General features: G+C 37.1%; 1 protein-coding gene and 1 long non-coding RNA gene across 2 annotated transcripts in view; one reads left to right on the plus strand and one right to left on the minus strand.

Moving 5' to 3' along the window:
* TTC7B (tetratricopeptide repeat domain 7B) overlaps positions 1–19,072 on the plus strand; it is a 119,158-nt gene that overhangs the window by 11,006 nt on the left and 89,080 nt on the right. The window contains exons 2-3 of the mRNA XM_064423600.1: positions 5,730–5,884; positions 6,685–6,853. Of these exons, the coding sequence (XP_064279670.1) occupies positions 5,730–5,884; positions 6,685–6,853 (324 nt within the window). The remainder of the gene's footprint in view (positions 1–5,729; positions 5,885–6,684; positions 6,854–19,072) is intronic.
* On the minus strand, positions 1,883–6,256 carry LOC135302741 (uncharacterized). Its single transcript, XR_010364289.1, has 3 exons — positions 6,083–6,256; positions 5,110–5,201; positions 1,883–2,852 (listed from the first exon to the last, which is right to left on the minus strand). It is a non-coding gene; the product is annotated as an uncharacterized LOC135302741 (long non-coding RNA).

Consider the following 19,072-nt stretch of genomic DNA (forward strand, 5'->3'; position numbering starts at 1 on the left):
AACCTTACTTTTAGAAAGGAATTTAGAGCTAGATAGTCCTCTCACCTAGCCTGCTGACAACCCCTGGGTTTTTTAACAAGTGCCTGGAGGTTGTGGTAGCATTCACCAGAAAGGTGACTGTTTTGCATTTTAGCATATGATTCAGTGGATAGTTCAAGATAGACCATAGTTTTAACCTAAGTAAATATTAGTATTATAAGTAATCTTCATCGTTCTTGACCAAGGATAAAAGAAGACTAATCCTCTATTTTAATTCTATTTTTCTGTGAGTAACTACTTCAGATCCTGATTCTGTGCTAAAGAATTTGCTTCAAAAAGCAGATATTAAAAATAAAGTAGCAAAGTGGCTTTCATTATGATATTTTTAGAGACGATTTTATAAAGGCACATCATTGTGTGCTTGTTCCTATCCCCCATTTATGCCAGCCTGTATTCTTATTTTGAAGATTATTCATATTGATCCATATTGCAAAGAAGGATAGCCATGTGTACACAAGGCTCTTCTCGGCCATTTTGTACAAATGTCCAAGCTTTCTCTAAGCTGAAAGAAAGCAGCTTACATGAAGTGTCTGGTTTTTGCTTTTGCTTTGAATGCTAAGAGAAATGGGCCTTTACCTAAAGCATCCTTGAATTTGTCTTGGAGTTCCAAGGTGCTCGGAGCTGTCTTTGATTTCAGGCAGAGGACATCCTGTTAGTCAGGCACTTGTTTCAGTGGTACTGTGATGTTGCAGAAGCAGATGGGCAAGTTAGGCTGTTCTTGTCTAAAATGGTTCTGCAATGCAGTTGTGATGTAAGTCATCAAATACCCCCTTAATCTGCTAAGTAATTGTTGTTGATGAATTCTTCAGCAGAGAAATAGATGAATAAGACGGAGTCTTTCCTTTAATCAAGAATTTTGTACTAAGCCATAATTGTGTGAATTTTCTGAAAGTGGGATAATGGATTTCGTGGTACTGAAACTGTTTTTGAACAGTTTTTCTTTTGAAACATCTGTTTAAACTGGCTGAAGGAACACTAAACTTCATGTTATCAACTTTACACAATTTAATTCCATCTCTGTAAAAGGTCTAATAGAAGAATATCATCTAGATCACTCATTCTGTGCTAGAAGAAAAAGAAAAGCAATTTCTTCTCAAACAGTTCTTATGTTATTTCAGGATGTCTTAAGGGATCGCTGTAACTAATGGAAAACTCTGCTAGAGCTATGGCTTCATAAATGGTTTCCTTCAGAAATGTCCATGTAATTGGAATTTTGTTACAAGCACCATTGAATGTCATTCTTACTGGCACAGTATGGTTGACGCATAAAGCCAGTGCTTTGTTAATAAAGTACTTGCTCAGTAATAATTTGATTTAAAAGTTTGTTGCCAATATCTGGCCCTGATTGACTGACTTAGCAGATGAGAGACTCGGTAAATAACAAAATTCTGCTTTGTGGTGGCTTTTATGGCTTGCAGTCTGTGACCTGTTGTTTTCAAGTGTTAGTCAGCAGCAGCTGCCCCAGTGCAGCACTTCTGTGATGAAAGCCAGTCTGACAGTGACTGCCTCTGTCTCTCGTGGTGCTGTGTCTCATGATCTGCAGCAGTGCTACAGGGAAAGGCTGAGCTGTGCTGGGCATGAATGACCTAGAAGGGCAGATTTTGTTTTGCTGCTTGGTTGGATCTGTGTATAAAGTTGCAGCTGCTGTTTTCTCCTCTCCCACGCTTCCTTTGAAGGAAAGTATGGGCAATACATGTCATTGCACTGTGACTGTCTCTAGCTCTGTGTGGATCATTAGCTTCTCTGAGTAGCATCAAGGATGGGAACAAAATACCTGGGTCTTCTAGACTACTTTGATTCTCATCTTAAGGTGCCAGGATAGTATTAGAGTATGTGCCAGCTTGAACTTAAGGCTTTGTTCTTGCTTATGTCCTGTCTTTAGAAACATTCAATTTCTAAAGTTTTCAAGTCATTATCAGGGAGGTGAAGCTTGTAGGAGGATGAGAGAGGAAAAGGAGAGAGAGGTTAAATTAAATTTTCCAGAGGTGGCTTCTTGTTTGTCTCCTCTTCCTTTCCCCATTGTGAGAAATTCTGCTGTGTGTAAGAGAGGAATAATCTTACAAACTTTCTGTAGCGTGCTAGATCTATGCCTATCACTGTCTTGTTCTTATTCCATTCTCACAAATGGGTGAGAAGTTGGTCTTCCTTTTTCTGTGGTGTAGCTGATATTTGCTACCCTTTGCTCTTGCCTGTGCCAGTGCTGTTGTTTCGTTACTTTCCCCCATTACTAATAGAGACGATTTCAGCACTTTGTTTTACAAATCCTCATGCCTCAAGGCATGCATTTTCATACCTAGCAGTGAGAGATTTATTTTTATTTGGTGCCTGACCTGTTTTTTGGCTCATGTGTTGTAAGAATCCAAACTAGTTGTTTCACATGCTTCCTTGACAGTTTTGCAGTTTATATAAACAAAACATATCTGGCAGCTGGTGCTGTTCTTAGCTCAGCAGGACAGCTGTTCTTACCTCTTTCTCCATAGTGATAGATCTACTGTATTTAACTTAATTAAAGAAATGCTTGTTACAAGAGCGTGGATCAGAACAATTTTTAGGACCTACTTGACAGGTTGCATATGAGAGTGAAAGGTACATGTGATACTTTCTTCTTTGGCACTTCTGAGGTTCTGCTATTTGAAGTGTTGAAGAAAGTCAGTGATAGACCTCACTCTTTTCATTGTAAACAGCTTTGGTGGTATTTCAGCTCCTGAACCAAAGCACTTGTTTTACAGTGTTATTTAGATTCCTTGCTATATTTGACAATCTTGTTTCCTCGACCATCTTTGGAAATGGAGCTTGCTCAGTGAAGCATTAAACTGAATAAAAGGAAAGAAAAATGTTACTTGTTAAATTAAATACTTTGGTTTCCACAAGTACAGATCAGAGAGAAAGCATCAACCCTTAAAACATAATGTAACCAGTGTGACATATTTTCACCCTTTTAAAAAGTTGCTACTTAGCTTTAAAAGTACAATTAACAAAATTAATTTTCATTGTTCTTCTCCCAAGTGGGACGTTACCATGCTGACCTAAAGTATTATTTTCAAGTTTCACTCCTATTTGTTAATTCCCTTTTTAAAGGGGCTCATAAACAAAAATTGTTTACTCAGAACAAGACTCTGGAGTCTTCTGAATATTATGAGTAAAATACCTGTCCTGAAATGACCTGCCAGTGACCAGCTCCTTGAAAGGCAATTAACTGCCTACAGTGAACTGAAGTTCAGTTTTGTAAGTTTGGAGTGGGCCTCTGATCTCTGAGAACCTTTCACAGCCCATGTCAAACTCCTTGAACCAAACTAACCTGCCTTGAATTGCTGTAGTTGTCTATAGCAGTTGTTTTCTCTGTGCATGCAGTTTAAACTCTTTGATTTCCAGAGAGGTGGAATAATTGCAGAAAGTGCAGTTCTCCAGAGTGTTATGCTAAAGCTATCTTTGAGCAGGGTAATGTTGGTCATAATACCTGATTTTATTATTTGTTTGTAATACTATGGCTGTAGTAATGAATTGTGGGATTTGGAATAAGTCTGTAACAATGGAGATTTTGGTTGAAATACCATGTTTAGATTTGGTCACTTTAATTTCTTGTTAAGTTTGTAGCTTGAAGCTGAAACAACACAAGCTGTTGATTTTTGTCAGTTATGCTATGGTTTCTGTTAGAAAGAAAAGAAAGAATATGCAGAAAACAGACTGCAACAAAATAGACACTCAGTATCTTTAAAAATGAAAAAAAATCATTGTAGCATATTTGGGTTTTTTTGCAAATTTACTTATTGCACTTACAATTGTCTGTACCATTTGTGCTTTTTAGTATAGGTATCGGAGCTTGCATAAAATATGTTGACATTGATGGAAATAACTCTATTTGATAGAAAGGTCTCATGAAATGAAGCATTATGCCCTGCTGTGTTCTGCAAAGGGGAATGTAAGCCTCTGATAGCCTGGTGGGTTGTGCCAGAGTATGAAAGAGCTGGCCAAGCCCATTGCATGGACACTAATTTTTTGGAAGGTTTTTGTGATGCAGTGTGATTCTTGGTGACTGGAAGAAGGTACAAATGGCCATTTGCAATGAGGGTCCAGGGACTGGAGGTTGATCAGCCTAACCTTAGGCTCTGAGAAGATTAGGAAGTATGTCCTGGTAGGATAAGGAGGTGATTGGGATCAGTTGACATGGGTTTATCAAGGACAAACCAGCCAGACAGCTTTTGATGAGAAGTGATGGACTGTATGGATGGAGAAGTGGTTGGAGTCAATGGACAAAAATTGCAACAAGGGAAATGTTGAATATATAACAAGCTAAAAAATTCTACAAGAACAGCCAAAAGGTGTGCAATGTCATCTGGATGGGTTTTGTAATCTGTGGAAATTCTCAAAACTGTGTATAACCCTGTACTTTCTCTAATGTTGAAGTATTTGTTTTGTTTCTTTTTCTTCACTTAACACATTAAATTTTTTTCATTTTCTTCATTGATTTTTTTTTTCATTTTTGCTGAACAGACTTCAACAAAAGAATGGCAAAACTAGTATAAATTGCTTCAGCCAAGCCTGTGTGGCTGGGTTGGGAAGCAGTCTGGGATTTCTGGCTTGGGCCCTTTCCTAGGGAATGCAGCTGACAGTGACTGTTGGGGCTGGTGGCTGTTGCTGCTAATCGGTGGCGGAGCAGTGGAGGCTGTGGGCGAGGGATTTCACAGCCTGGCACTGGTCCCTCCAGGTGCTTATGCTGACATCTATTTCCCCTTTCCCTGCTTTTTGCTGACTCTGATAATGTGTTATCCTGGTTTGTTTTCTAAACACAGAGAAGACTCTGTAATCCATATTAAGTCATAAATGTGCTCAGTCCTCACAGGCTCACTTGTTCCCTGCTGCAGCTAACAATGGGTTTCTTGTGCATTACCAAAATATTTCTAGGTTTACCCTAGAACCTCTCATTCTAGTTCTGATCAGACATTGCAAGACATGACGTAGTCTTTTCAAGTCCCACAAAGGTGATGACTTTTACAGTGCTCTTCTGACTAGAGGAATAACTCAAAACATTTCAGTAAAAGAAGTTTAGTGGTCCTGGCTAAAGAACATTACCAGTTTCTTGAATTTCAGAAGTGTGCTGGGTGCAGCTTTGCTGGACAGCCTGGTATTACATTGTACCTTCATGTCTGAGAAGTGGTGGTAAGCTGTAAGAAATGGGGAGAGGGATGAGAAATGGACTGCCATACTCAAGACTTGGGATGGCTGGAGCCTTAAAAAGGTCCGAGGGAGATCTACAGAGAAGATATGCATGGTGATCACAGACATAATGAGGGACATGTTTTTATTTCAAATACATAAATTAATCCAATATCAGTATTCATATTTGCAACCAGGTTTTTTTTTGGTGAAGTGAGTATCAGAAGTGTATCTTGTCCTGTTCAAAGAGCTACATAAAGCTTTGGAATCAAGTGCTGCTTTTTTGAGGAGGAAGGGGAGAATACTGACTTGAGGTTAATGTTTTAAATATTTTTATCTTAGAACACAGGAGACTTGATACTACAGTGAATCAGGCAGGGAAAAGATAAATGGAAAAGTAAAACAAAATATCACATGACGTGATAAACCTGAATACTTAATGTTGTGTTTGCTTTGATTAGTTTGTGTTTAAAATTCAGGCAATGTTAGTGAAATAAAATTATTTCTAATACTTCCTGTGTTTGTTGTTTTTACAGATGACATGGCCGAGCTTCTTCTTGGGGAATCCAAACTAGAACTGTTTTTGAAGGAAAATACTCTCAAACACAGTAGCAGTCCGCGGGGACCCCAGCCAAAGCTGACCGAGATCAGGAAACATCTCACGGCAGCACTTGATAGGGGTAATCTCAAGGTATGTAAGTCAGCCTGAGCAAGAGTTAGAAAAAATTGAATTCATTGAAATATTGAGGAGAGGTTCCTTAAATTATATTTGCAGATTCTGAAAGTGAGATTAATACAAGAGAGCATTTTCTGTCGGAACCTTGTAATGTTCGTAACCATTCTGGTCCTTCTTTTACTTAACTGTGTTGTAGCTACTGCATCAGCTTACCTCATCTGTACTCAACATCCATCTTTTCAGAGATCAAAAGAAGCTTCTTTTACACTCATCTGTAACATTCTGTTTTCAGTGGCTTCGGGGAGTATTAATTTGTCTTTCTTTTCTCTCTTCATTCCTCCCTTAGTTCTTTTTTTTCAAGACATTTATTCTGCCCTTATACTTTGAAATGCTGTGAATTAAATATGGAGGCTGTGAAACATATATCATTAAGTTTTGATGCTATGTTATTTTCAACTGTGCTTGTGTTAGAAAAAGAAGTCATATGAGGAGCTGTAATGATAGGCTGCCTTTAAATAGTTTTATCACCTGGAAAAGCTGGTTTCCAACTGAGAGGTATTTCTGGTACACGTGTAAATACGCATGTGAATATCTAAAATGGCTGGTAATGCTTTTCAGTAGCTTGCTGGAATGAGATTTAGTGAATTCCCCCCTACTTCAAGCTTCTCAAATATTACACAAGACAGGATTTTGTTCATTTCTTGCTCTGTTAGAAGAAACATTCTGGGGGTGATAGAAAACATACCTAATAATTATCAGAAAGAATTAGATGTGTTTTCTGAGGGAAAACCCTTTCTTATTTCTCTTCCTTCTAGCCAGAATTCCTACAAGAAGCTAACCTAGTAATGGCCAAATTAAACTATGTGGAAGGTGATTACAAAGAAGCTCTGAACACATATGCAAGAGTTGGTGTTGATGACTTGCAGCTGACTGCAGTGCCACCGTATCGGCTACGGATGATTGCTGAAGCATATTCTACAAAGGGTAAGATTGCTCTTCCCAGTATCATAATGTGGAAGTAGTTTTTTAAAGGTTAATTTATGTTTTGTCCAAAGATGAAGAATTTTTTAGTGTGAATGTCATTTACACAGTAGTGGAGTGCCATATTTGTAGATAAAATAAGAGGATGGTTTGGGTCCTTTAAATTATTCTGAGTTTGCGATAGTTTAACAACCTCGATTAATATTCTAAATGTGCTCTGGCCTGATCAAATTTTTTGAGTGTATGTATTAAAAAGTCCTCTCATATATGTCACAGTAACTGTGGCTAGTTGCCAAAAGTATTATCACTGTTGCTGAAAGTTAAGGATTACAAAACACAGTGCAGTTTTGTGCTGGCTGTGGGCAAAATAGAGAACTTTGATTCACAGTGATGCCTTTTACTGAATGTTAAAATGTTCAGCCTAAGCTAGGTTGCATAGTTAAATTGCCATTTAATTGAGAAGAGTATTAATAACATGATGAGTGACTTAAAGCAATGCATCACTTGTGCACTTTTATTTTTAATTTTTTCTAATTTAAATATTTAAAAAAAATTGGAAAGTGAAAGTAATTAAAAACCATTTTCTTCTTCACTACTCTAGCATAGTGAAAATTGTAATGCTGGCCTCGTGTCTTAAGGTGGCAGTGCCACTTCAGTTTAGAAAACTGTAATAGACTTAGGGCTGGTCAGTGTGTTGGGGAAGATGGCAGTTTGTATGCCAGGGGCTTACTAGAATTTACTGAGTGAGGTGTTTGCTTTGGTCTGCTGTGTTTAAGCATGGGTGTGGTTACATATGTACTTTTTGTTATGGCAAGATGAGTGTCAAAGGCAGTAAAAATTTATGAGGAACTTCTATAGCTTTGACAATTGATCAAGGATTGTTTTCTACTGTCCTCCAGTAAATGTTAGAGAAGCATGAGTCATGTCCTATAGAAATGTCAATGAAATAAGGGAACTAACTGGTAGCAGGAACAAAAGGATGCTTCATAAGTCTGGTCACTATTTCAATTAAAGTGGGAAGTGGGATTATAGGGAAAATTCTTGTATGTGATGTAAATCTGCTCAGTTTTCTCAAACAGCATCTCTGTGGGCTTTAGAGCAGTGTCTGCTTTGGGTACACTTCCACTCAGGTTTGTGGATTTTGGCTGTTCTTTTTGTTTTGTTTTTTAAATCTATGAGGATGTCTGTTGAATTTGTCATGTTCTTTCCATGGACTTGAACAACTTAAAGAATCTAAATTTGCTTTTATCTCCAAGGAATTTAATTGAATCTTTTCCCAGAACTCAACTCTTCTGGCTTTGTTTTATTTGGCCTCATAAGGATATAAACCAGTTGAAACCACAGTGGCATAAATTTTGCACATAAAATTAGTATTATTAATTTTACTTAATTCAAACATAATGTATTAGAAAATAGAAAAACAGATACAAAATATTCCAGAGTAGAAAAGGTATGTTCAGAAATTTTTTTTAAAATGAGAACAGAAAACCCAGCATATTTTCTGTCTAGATGTGTGGGGTTTTTTCTTCTGATCTCAAATTTTATTCTTAAAACATTGGAATCTGTCATATGAGGCCTGATTTGTCTTGATGGGATTTCATTACTTTTGTCACTTCTGTTGGGTGACTGGCTACCAGTTTACCTGAGCAAACTATTGGGGCTTTTTTGTTGTTTTGTTCATGTTCAGGAACATTTTTTTTTTTTTGCTATTGTGTTTCCAGTTTGAGTGAAATTGCAGGGCACTTTGGGTTGGAAGGGACTTTAAAGATCATCTCATTCCAAGCCTGCTGTGGGTATGGACACCATCCACTAGACCAGGTTGCTCAAAGCTCCATCCAACCTGGCTGTAAACACTCCCTGGGATGGGGCATCCTCAGCGTCTCTGGACAGCCTGTTTCAGTGCCTCACCACCCCCACCGTAGACAATTTCTTCCTGATAGCTAATCTGAACCTTCCCCCTTTCAATTTAAAGCCTTTATCCCTTGTCCTGTCCCTACATGCTCTTGCAAAATGTTTGTCTCCGGCTTTCTTGCAGGCCCATTTAGGTATTAGAAGGTGATTTAAGGTCTGCATAGAGCATTCTCTTCTCCAGTCTGAGCAACCCCAAATCTCTCAGAAGATTAAAAAAATTTAATTTCCTTTCTTGTCATAATAGAGGCCTGCAAGAATATAGTCTTCTGTGTGATCTAGAATGAGGTGGTAATCACAGAGCAGTCTTAAATTTAGTATTTAAAGTCTGGACAGGTTTAGAGTAGCTGACAACTAAATAGCATATGTTTCTACCCAGTAGTGTACATTTAATTCTCACTCTCTTCCCCATTTCTGGTTGATGGTTTTCTTTCTCCTTGTAAGAGCGTCTGTAAACTTTATAGTCTGAATTCAGAGTCTCTTCAGAGATGACTGAGGCTTGTAAGTATTACCCAACTAAATACAAGTTATTCTTAAAGAGATTTTGTGCTTCACTGGGATTTTTATTTCTGCTTGTATGTACAGGGATAACTGGATCATAGAAAGTTTATAAAACTTTTCAGAGTATTTAGATTTTATTTCTTTGGTAATCATAGCACCATGTTATGAAGCAGTGAGGAAAAGTCCATGCTTGTTTGCAAGCATTGGCCCAGCTGCACTGTTTAATGCTGCACCATGCAGAGACAGTGAAAGACACTTGCTGAAATTTCCCCATTTGTATCCACTTCCAGTGGATTTGCAGTCTTGTATACTATTGTGTAGTGGTCAAATACTGATGTTCTTACCACTGAGAAAGGCAGAGGGCAGATAACAAATGGTGGTTTTTAATGGCCTTGAAATTGTTTTCATTATTTAATGTGGGACCATCTCCATGTACTTACCTTTTCACTGTGAGGCTTCATTCTGTAACCTCAGAGGTGATGGACTGAGAGGGATGCAGGAGTTGACATGTTTCTTCTACAGTTGTTACAGGGTGCTTATATGAGCATGTTGCACTGTAACCATAGACAGTTCCACAGCTCACAACAAGCCCTTGGGAATGACCTGCTTTCCAAATGGCTCATCTTACTCCTGCACATGGAACACACAATGTCTCTCTGTTCCTCACAGCCAGGGAAGGGTCTGTATGTGTGTATGGATGCAAAAAAGTACAAAATGGATTCAGGGTCAGCTTCAAGCTGAATTTTGCTGGAATTTTATCGGCTGACAGCTAAAAAGAAGGGGAAGAAGAACAGCAGTAGTGACAACGGTGGGAAGAAAAAATGGAATTGGAACATGAAAGGGGACAGAGAACTAAGCCATCTACTGCCCGTGCTGCACTCATGAAAGGGGTCCTCACATTTTTATTACATAAATGAGTTAAATGCTTATATATGTATCTTTAAAAGAATGCTTTTAGCTCTTTATGCTGCTTACAGTTTTAGTTGAGGACAGCATATTTAGAAGACTGTATATGAGAAGAGGCATAATATGGAATGGTAGTAAGTCAAGCCAAGGATTCAAAGAGTCTCAAAGCCAGCAAGGAAGATTAAATGATCGTTATTATTTTCTTGGAAATATCTAGTTAGTGAAATGCTGCTTCATCTCTTCCAAAGAAAGTTTCTTGCTAGATTTGTCAAAATGCAACATTGTAAAATTTCAATAAATTTTAAAGAAAATCCTATCAACATACCTTTTGAAATATTTTCTGTTTCCATTACATGTGACTCTTTGCAAGCCTCTGGTGTGTGGGGAATCACAGGCTCTCAGTGCCCAAGAAGTGCTGGGAAGTGGTTCCTTTCCATTGCTTGTTGTAGGGAAAATGTGCAAAATTGTTAGTGCGGTGTTAAAGCCATGGCTGTGTTTCATCAGACTGAATAGCTCATGGACAAGTTTGGTTTTCATTTTTTTTCTGGTTTCTGGCAACAAAAATAACTTTTACTAGTGATGTCTTGTGCTTTATCCTGACTCCCAGGAGATGTGGGATGATCTGATGAAAAGGTATCTGCTTCTGTGTCCATTAAAACAATGGGCAGCAGGTTGTGTGAATGCATGAGGCAAAGCCTCAGAAACTTGGTTAGTATGATTCCAGTATTTTCCTGCTTTTCTTCACGCTTTTCCTCAAATTCACATGTCAAAAACAGAGTTGCAGAAGAAGATTATTTTATTTTATGTAGTTAACTTCATGGACTAGCATACCTTTTTGACTTTACACTGATGTTTGTATGTGTATGCCCATAGAATGCAGTTCTGATTACACCTAGTGTTTTCTTTAAGGAAGGAGCTAATTCTGATGCTGTGCTTCTGAGTAATGATTCTGTATGGGTATGTAGAGGGTGTTGTGTGGGATAGAGTGTCAATAAAATAATCATTTTTGTATTAAATACATAATTTAAAAAAATTCAAATACTTACTTGAAAACATGCAGTGGGACATATTTAAAAATATAGTGTAAAACATAAATTGAGAAGTTGGAGCTTTTCAAATCAATGGACCACTTAGTATTTGCAAAAGCATGAGAATACTTATTTGCATCTGTTGGTTAGCTTTCCCCCATCTGCTTGTAAATTTATTTGACGCATTAGCAGAGGAGAAGCATAGAATAAAACAATTTTCTGTAGCAAAATGCCTGTGGTTGGAGTTGCCAGCTTGTTTCAAGAGGGTGTGATGAGGGAGAAAAAATAGGCATAAAAGAATGACATTGCTGAGGAGACAGGCAGGTTTGCATGACTGTTGTGGCAGTGTGTTAGCCTGAGAGCAGATGTATGAAATTGCTGGAGCAGCTCCCTGAAGCTGTTGCCTGTTGGGCACAGGAGCATGTCATACCTTTAATTTGAAATTTTAAGGAGCAGTACAAAAAAAAGCACATTTTTTTTTCCTTCTGCCACAAATATAACTTGGCTATCAGTATGGTTATTAGAGATGTCTTATGTGGATTTAGCAGAGCTAAGAAATGTGGCTGGGCAGGGGAGGAGGAAGAAAAGACAGTCTTGAGATTGTGGTGACAAGTCTTGGCTCAAAGTAAAATGTAGAGATATTTTTGACATTTCTGGATGCATTAAATACTTGATATTTAAGTATCCTCATAGAAAGAACTACTTTCTGATAGGTAAGGAAGGTTCCCTTGTTCAAAAGGTTAAGTTTGTCTCTTTAGGGTCTATTTGTTTACTTTCTTCCCTAGATCAGTTTAATTGGCAGTGCTCAGTTCTGAGATTGAGGAGGATCTTAACTCATGAAGAATTGAAATAAGACAAGTTATGATTCCATGAACAGGTAAAGAGTATGTATGTCTTTTTCTTTTCATGTTAAGCTTGTGTTACTAGCTCCAACTTTTCCTACTTCCTTCTCTTACAAGGCCCATCAGAAAAAAACTTTATGTGCTGTTGCCATACAGAACCATGTATTTATAATCCATTTTAATATTGGGTGAAGCTAATAATCCCCTAGGGTTGTGGCCTCTGGGAACAGAACAATTAAGTTTCTGCAAGTTTTCAGCAGTATATGAATGAGGTAATATACTGGAAAGCATGCATAGGCATTATTCAAATACTGTGCAGGCAGTATCTCCCATGTTTCTAAGCAATTTTGTTTGCTTATGGAAGCAGAGATGAAATGCATGCACAGTGGGATATTGAGGTGTTATTTTGGGGAGGAGCTCTGGAACTCTGCAATAGCAAGTTTTTATTTAGATAGGAAATAAGCTTATTGAAATTTTAGGTGACATAATTCTGATACTGCTGCCTAAGTCAGAAGACATAATTGAAAAAATGAATTTATAATACTTGGCATTACGAATTAGTGACCCTTTCTAAAAATGCTTACAGAGGAACATAGCAATTTACAGGTCTGACATTTCTTAAAGTCTGCAACTTAGTAAACTTGATTTTAGTAAAGAAAATGTGTTTATAATTAACAGTGTATAGATTCATAGACAACTTCAGGTATCTGTCAAGATGACTGTATTGCATTGCAGTAATGAATTCTTGTTAAATGTGTGAGGGATGTTGTTTTATAAGTTAGATTGTGACATTGCAGAATTTTAGCCTTATTGCTGCAGGTCATTTTACATCTTGATTGCCTACATCTTTGTTTGAATAACTGTGTTTACATTTAGATGATGTATGTTGAGAAAGGTGAGGCTGTCTTTACTGCTGCTGACCCATATTCAAATTTAATGTTGCATTTACCAAGTTAAATGATTGGCTATTAATTAGTTCTGTTTACAGAAGCACGGAAATACTCATTAGGTTCAGTGGCAGTGTCAGGTGCACGTGGATTGCTACTTTGCAGTTAGGAGAAGATGCTGCACTTAACTTTAATCATATGCAATTGTAATGGGATCTGGTGCACTGCTAGCCTGTGTCAGCAGACACCAAGCTGCTTCATGGAAGAATGCTAAATGAAAGCTGGTTTAGTAATTATGCTGGGGATCTCTAGACTCATTAGGCAATGGGTCAAGAACTCAGGTTCCCTCCCTCCTCCTGTCTTGCTGTGCAAATGTTGCAGACTGTCAGTGAGCATTTTGCAGATCATGGCTAGGAGGCCTGTGCCATAGGGAGTTCAAATCTTCTCTGTTAAAACTTTTCTTTCCCCAGACTGCATTTGTGACATCTGCCCTGCTGGAGCAGGGACTGGAAGGAACCCAGGCATTTGTCTGCATTCCTAAATACTGCTTTTAGCTCTCTTATTTGAAAGCTAAACTCTGAATGAGAATACTATGTTTCTTATTAAAATATAATTCTTTAGGACTTGGGCAGTTTTGTGGTGTCTTATTCTTAGTTTTTACCAAATATTTAGAATTTCTTCAGAATCCTTCCTTTGGCAGGGTGAAGAGAGATTAAAAATGTTGGGCTCCAATTAAAAAGTAAAGATTCTGGCCTCTTTTTGTCATGTCACAGGACGAACAGGTATCAGAGTAGAGCTTTGTATTTTTTCCTTAGAGGTGCTTGTAGGAGGAATTCTGACACTTTGCAGCAGAACAGTGTAAATTCCATAGTTAAATAATTTCCTGACCCCTGAGCAAATAACTTCCTTGATGTCCATTCTGTATGCTGGTGTGCAGCATTTCTGCTTTTGTGGAGCATTCAGCAGAGAGAAGTCCACTCACTCCAGGATGTGCAACAATAACCAGTCTTTTTCCCAGCTTTTATCTCTAATTTGAACTTTTTCAGCCCTGCCACAAGATGCTTGCCTGCTAAAGGGCTATACTGTAGCAAGAATTGGCTGACATCTGGTTATTAAGAAACAAATGTGTGTGCAGAAAAATACTGATCTCTTCCATTTAAAAGATATTGCAAAAGTCTGTTCCATAAGAAAATAGAAAGATTGGAGTGCATTGTATTTAGAGGAAAAGTGTGACCAGTTGTTTCACAACAGTTGTCTCAGATGATGTTAAAAGAAATCCCAAAATATTGTTATGCTTTTATTGACTGCTTGGAGTAATAAGTAGGTATTCAGTTCAGAAAAACAGGTGAGTATTTATTGTTTTTCTCCCTTTTTAACTCTGAGAAACTAAAAGACACTTAGAAGGACTAGCATAACTATGGCGTTAGAAAAGCTGTAGTAAGGAAATGACATTGCAGTTTGAGCATGCATGATAAAATGCTCTGTTCTGCCTGAAAAATTGTGCTCATGTTACTCTGGGTTTAGTCTAGAATGGAATTTAATTCTCTGTAAGTAGTCTGTGTTTAAAAGAGTGGGTAGCCAGAGGAGCTTTTCTTAAAATCTAGTGTGCTAAGGGAAGGGGATATTTGCCTTTTTCCGGTGCCTTTTCTGGAAAGCAGGTGTACTAAACTAGCCACAGTTAGCAGCCTTTGCGTTCTGACAGTTGTTGGAGACATTTTCCCTCAAGTCTTGGCATAATGGGATGGGCAGTACAAGGTACTTCAAAAATCAGAGAAATTATTTTGGTTTCCTTTAATTGTCTAAACCAATAGTCAATAGGCAATCCCCACAGTGTATCTGAAGTTAAAAGATAGTTTATTATAAATATATTTACTTACTCTATATTCTGTTTCTCTTTTCCTTTATAATAATTACTTTGCAAATATCAGTAGGGAATTGACGACAAAAACAGCCCTATGCTTTGCTTTCTAAAAAATCTCTGAAAAAATTCTCTGCAAGCAAGAAAAATCTTTGATTGAGGACTTAATGAGTCCTTCCCTTCAGTGAGATTAGCAGTGTATATTCTAAGTTCAGAAATAAATAAATGTGGGAGTTCCTTGATAGCAATAACAATATGCTAAACATGAAGTTTCTTTAGAAGGAGGTGAAAAGGGGCTTTTTGTGTACAGCATTCTAACACATACCATATCATGTATCAACACTTTGCATATCATATATGGGGAAGACAAAGTGCTGTATACGAAAATACACTTGGGTTTTACATGTCTGTGTAAGAAAAACAGGAAGCAAACTCAGAAATCTTTATGTATTGAGGCAACTCTCTCTCTTGAAAAAGCATGCTTATTGACTTAAGTGTAAAACAGTAGTTCACTGTTTTTCCTCTGTCCTTTGATTTCTCTACTGGAAACAGTAGATAAACAATGGGGTCCATTATTATTTGTGGTCTCTAAAATTTATACAGACAAAGTACTGGCTGGAATCATGGAGAATCCTCAGATACTCTAAGTGGTTTTGTTGGTTTTTTTGAATGATCTCAGTAGTGGTGTGAGTGCTAAGAGTACTTGGTAAAGATCTGAACTGTGCCATGGATTCCCTTTTGATCTTTGAGCAGCTTTCGGTTTACTGTGTATGGTGAAATGGGAGTGTGGTTTAGTTGGTTTTCCTACAGAACTGAAGTCTGGGGTTTTTTTGACATAAAAATGGGTGTGAGGACTTAAAAATAGTTTGTTTCTTGTCCTTGCTGAGGCATCCTCTCTTTTGGGTAATGGCCAGTTTCTGCAAATGTGGTGGTAGAGCCAGCCTGGTCTTCTATTTGTAAAAATGTTTACTTGGCTTAACCTTGACCACTGATTTGAGAGTACAGACACAAGAATGCCACTTATTCCAAGTGATAAAACTGTCTAGTGTTTGCTTTCTGAATATTTTACAAAATATGGGTACCTTTTTGAAAATTTAAGGAAAACCTTTGTAAGTTACCATATAGTTTAAATATCAGGAATATTATTTTTATTGTCCAAATGCTGTTTGTTGCTCTTCTGCTCTTATGACAAGCAGTTTTTGAGTTACATTGCAAAACATGTAAACTTAATTAGTATGGACTCGTATTTGTTTCACTGCTTCTCACTTTCTTTTCCCTCAGGAGTCGTCTTGCTTGATATCAGGACTAGATATGTAAGAGATAAGTGTCTTCCCAAATTAAAACTGACCCAGTTTGTTGAAAGCCTTTATCTGAAAATTATTTTAACTGGAAGGGCTTAAACTTAAAAGCCTTGAATATCAAAGTCAACTTGTGATACCAGTTGTCCTGATACTCTTGAATGCAGAATCAAACAAAATAAAAGTTAAATAAAGCAATAGCTATGGCCTTTACAGCAAATGCAGTAACATTTTATAGCAATAATCTGTACGTACTTTTTTTCCAAATATCTCTAAGCAGTGTATAAACAGTTAAAGAAATGCCTATCCTTTGGGGGAGAATGGCAGATTCCTGCCTGGCAGGTGTGGGAAGAATCACAAAAGGGACAATTGACTTGTCTGATTCTATGACAAGTCTTCAGCAGATAAATTAGGGTTATATGTGTTTGTTTGAACTTGTGTTTCTCTATTGTATATGTTACCATGTGCTTGTTCTTGTTTTTGAGGGCCTAATGTAATGATCCCTATTTTAATTAATTTCTTTTTATCTCTCAGTATTCTTACGAGGAAGGGGGCAGTATACCGTGTAATTGTTGTTGCTGTGTATATAAATTTAAAATTAAATAGTACTTTTGTATACTTTAATACATTATTTATTCAATTTCATCTGTATTTAAGAAAAAAATTAAATTAGTAGTCTGGAGTGACTTGTTTTAACAAAATCATAATTATGAAAACCATAATTTATTAAAGGTTTCTCCTCTAGTTGATATGTTTTTGTTTTGAATACAGCATTAAATTGCAATTTTTACTTGTGTCATCAAAATAAATACAGCATGCAAACCATTCATTTAAGTGGCCATTTCAGAATAGATCGCCAAATAAACTTCCTTCTCCAAAGCATCGCATGCTTAAAATATATATAATCTTCTGGGTTTAATAAACATACCAGAAAAAAAATGAATACTAGTTATATAGCAGTGTTTCTCTAAGTATTATTCTGTACTTGATCAAAGAACACTTAAAATTTAGTATGTCCCTGCTGCATTACTTAAAATTTCTGGCTGAACACTGTCGTATTTAGTATCATAATGAAAAATTCTCAGCTAAAATAAGAAAATGCCTTTATAGTGAGTTTTTCAGATTGAAATATTATAGTCATGGCCATAAACTGTAAAAATAGAAAGAATAAATCTGACTCACATCTACAAATTGTTGAGTAATTTGCTTGATGTAGGAGGTGGTTACTTGGGGGCATTGGCTGTTCATAGTATGGGAGAGAAGGAATGGGGAGGAGTGATTCACACACAAATTACTGGTGCTTTCAGTCATTTTATATGTTTATTGCAGCGCATTTACTGTGTTCTTTAGTCACCTCTGAGTTTGAAGGTGTACATGTAGGATTAGCAGGGCTTTTAGTACTGGATTCAGGATTTTGTGTTAACTGGATGTATAGCACATAAAGCTGTAAGATGTGTGTTGTTTGTACTGGTGGTCTGGAGGGTAAAGGTGGCCAACAAACTGTGATACAGATTTAAAGCATCCCCTCAAGCCAGAAATGTGGCATGGTATTTTTTTATACATATAAACTACCCTTGTACAGAGATTGAAACTTAATAGATGTTCTGAAATAATCTGGAGGCCACAGATATTTCACAGTTCTGAGTTTATCAATAAATAAACTCCAGGTTATGTAGCTGTGTCTTCCTAAGTTGATTTTTGGGTTATTTTTGTAATTGTAATGAAACATACTATACTGACTGTACAGTATTGATTGACAGAAATCCTTTGATAAACTCTTCTCCAAACTGGATTTGTACTACTTGGCATTCTACAGACATATGCCCTCTATATAACTAGGTGTTTTGTTGATGTTTTTTGTTTTTTCTCCAGCAATGGATTCTCAAATCTTTCAACAAGGAGTAGAGAATACAGTAATTTAAATTGTGGATTATAATAATGTGGGAGCACTTGAAGGCCCTTTAGGATTAGCATTTACTGCTGGCAAGCTGGAAGAATGACCTGAAAAAATCTCTTAACATGTGGAAAGTGCTACTGCAAATGCAATCAATTATTCAAATAAATATAAGATGAAATAGTTGGCTTGAAGGAAATGAGCTGGTGGTCTGTTGCAGATCATAAATGGAAGATAATTTTTACTAATATGTAAGGGAAAGCACTAAAGTTCAGCTGATTTTTAATGCTTGTTTTAAAAGTATCCCTAATGAAAACCAGGAAGTCTTTCATCTTCTCTGCTCAGTGCAGTTGAGGCCTCCAAGTGGAGCCATGTGTCCTGTTTTGGCACAGTGAGTCCAGGTAGAGGTAACCAGTTGGAGAGTGTCCGGAGGAGATAAAAATGATTAGCTGTCAAGGAAGCATAAAAAGAGAAATTGGTGAGAATTGATATTTTTTCTTGTGAGCATGTCTCTCTCTCTAGATGAATCAAAGAATATTCTGAGTTGGAAGGGACCCAGGAGGATCAGATGGAGTCCAACTTGTACATGAATGCCCATAGGAGGATCAAACCCATGACCTTGGTGTTATTGCCACCATGCTGAAACTTGCAGTGTTTTGTGAAGAACAGAATGACCTTTCTATGGGGATGAATCAAATTAATTAATCTAGAGAGGGAGATTTAACAACTAGGAAGAAAAACTATTTGTGAGAATAGTTGAGCTCTGTGGTAATTTGCATATGAAGGCCAGGTCATCCCTATTGTCAAAAGCTTTTAAGAACAGGTTGGACCAATGTCAGGGCTTGGTTGATTCCTCCATCAGATAAATGGATTTATATTCTCAAGATCCTTTCCAGCACTTTAATTATCTTGAAAATAGCTGTAATGGAAGTGACTTGTGTAGGAGTTAGTATTGATTAGTAAGAGTTGGATTTTTATTTGAGACAAGTGAAGATTTTTTTTTTCACTTTCACTTTTTTTTCACTTAATGTATTTGTTGGGTAAGTCCTGAGCAAAAAAGGCTTCCATGGCCTTGATGAGAGTTAACTACCTCTTCTAAA

Source organism: Passer domesticus, chromosome 6 (assembly GCF_036417665.1).
Source record: "Passer domesticus isolate bPasDom1 chromosome 6, bPasDom1.hap1, whole genome shotgun sequence".
Lineage (NCBI taxonomy): Eukaryota > Metazoa > Chordata > Aves > Passeriformes > Passeridae > Passer > Passer domesticus.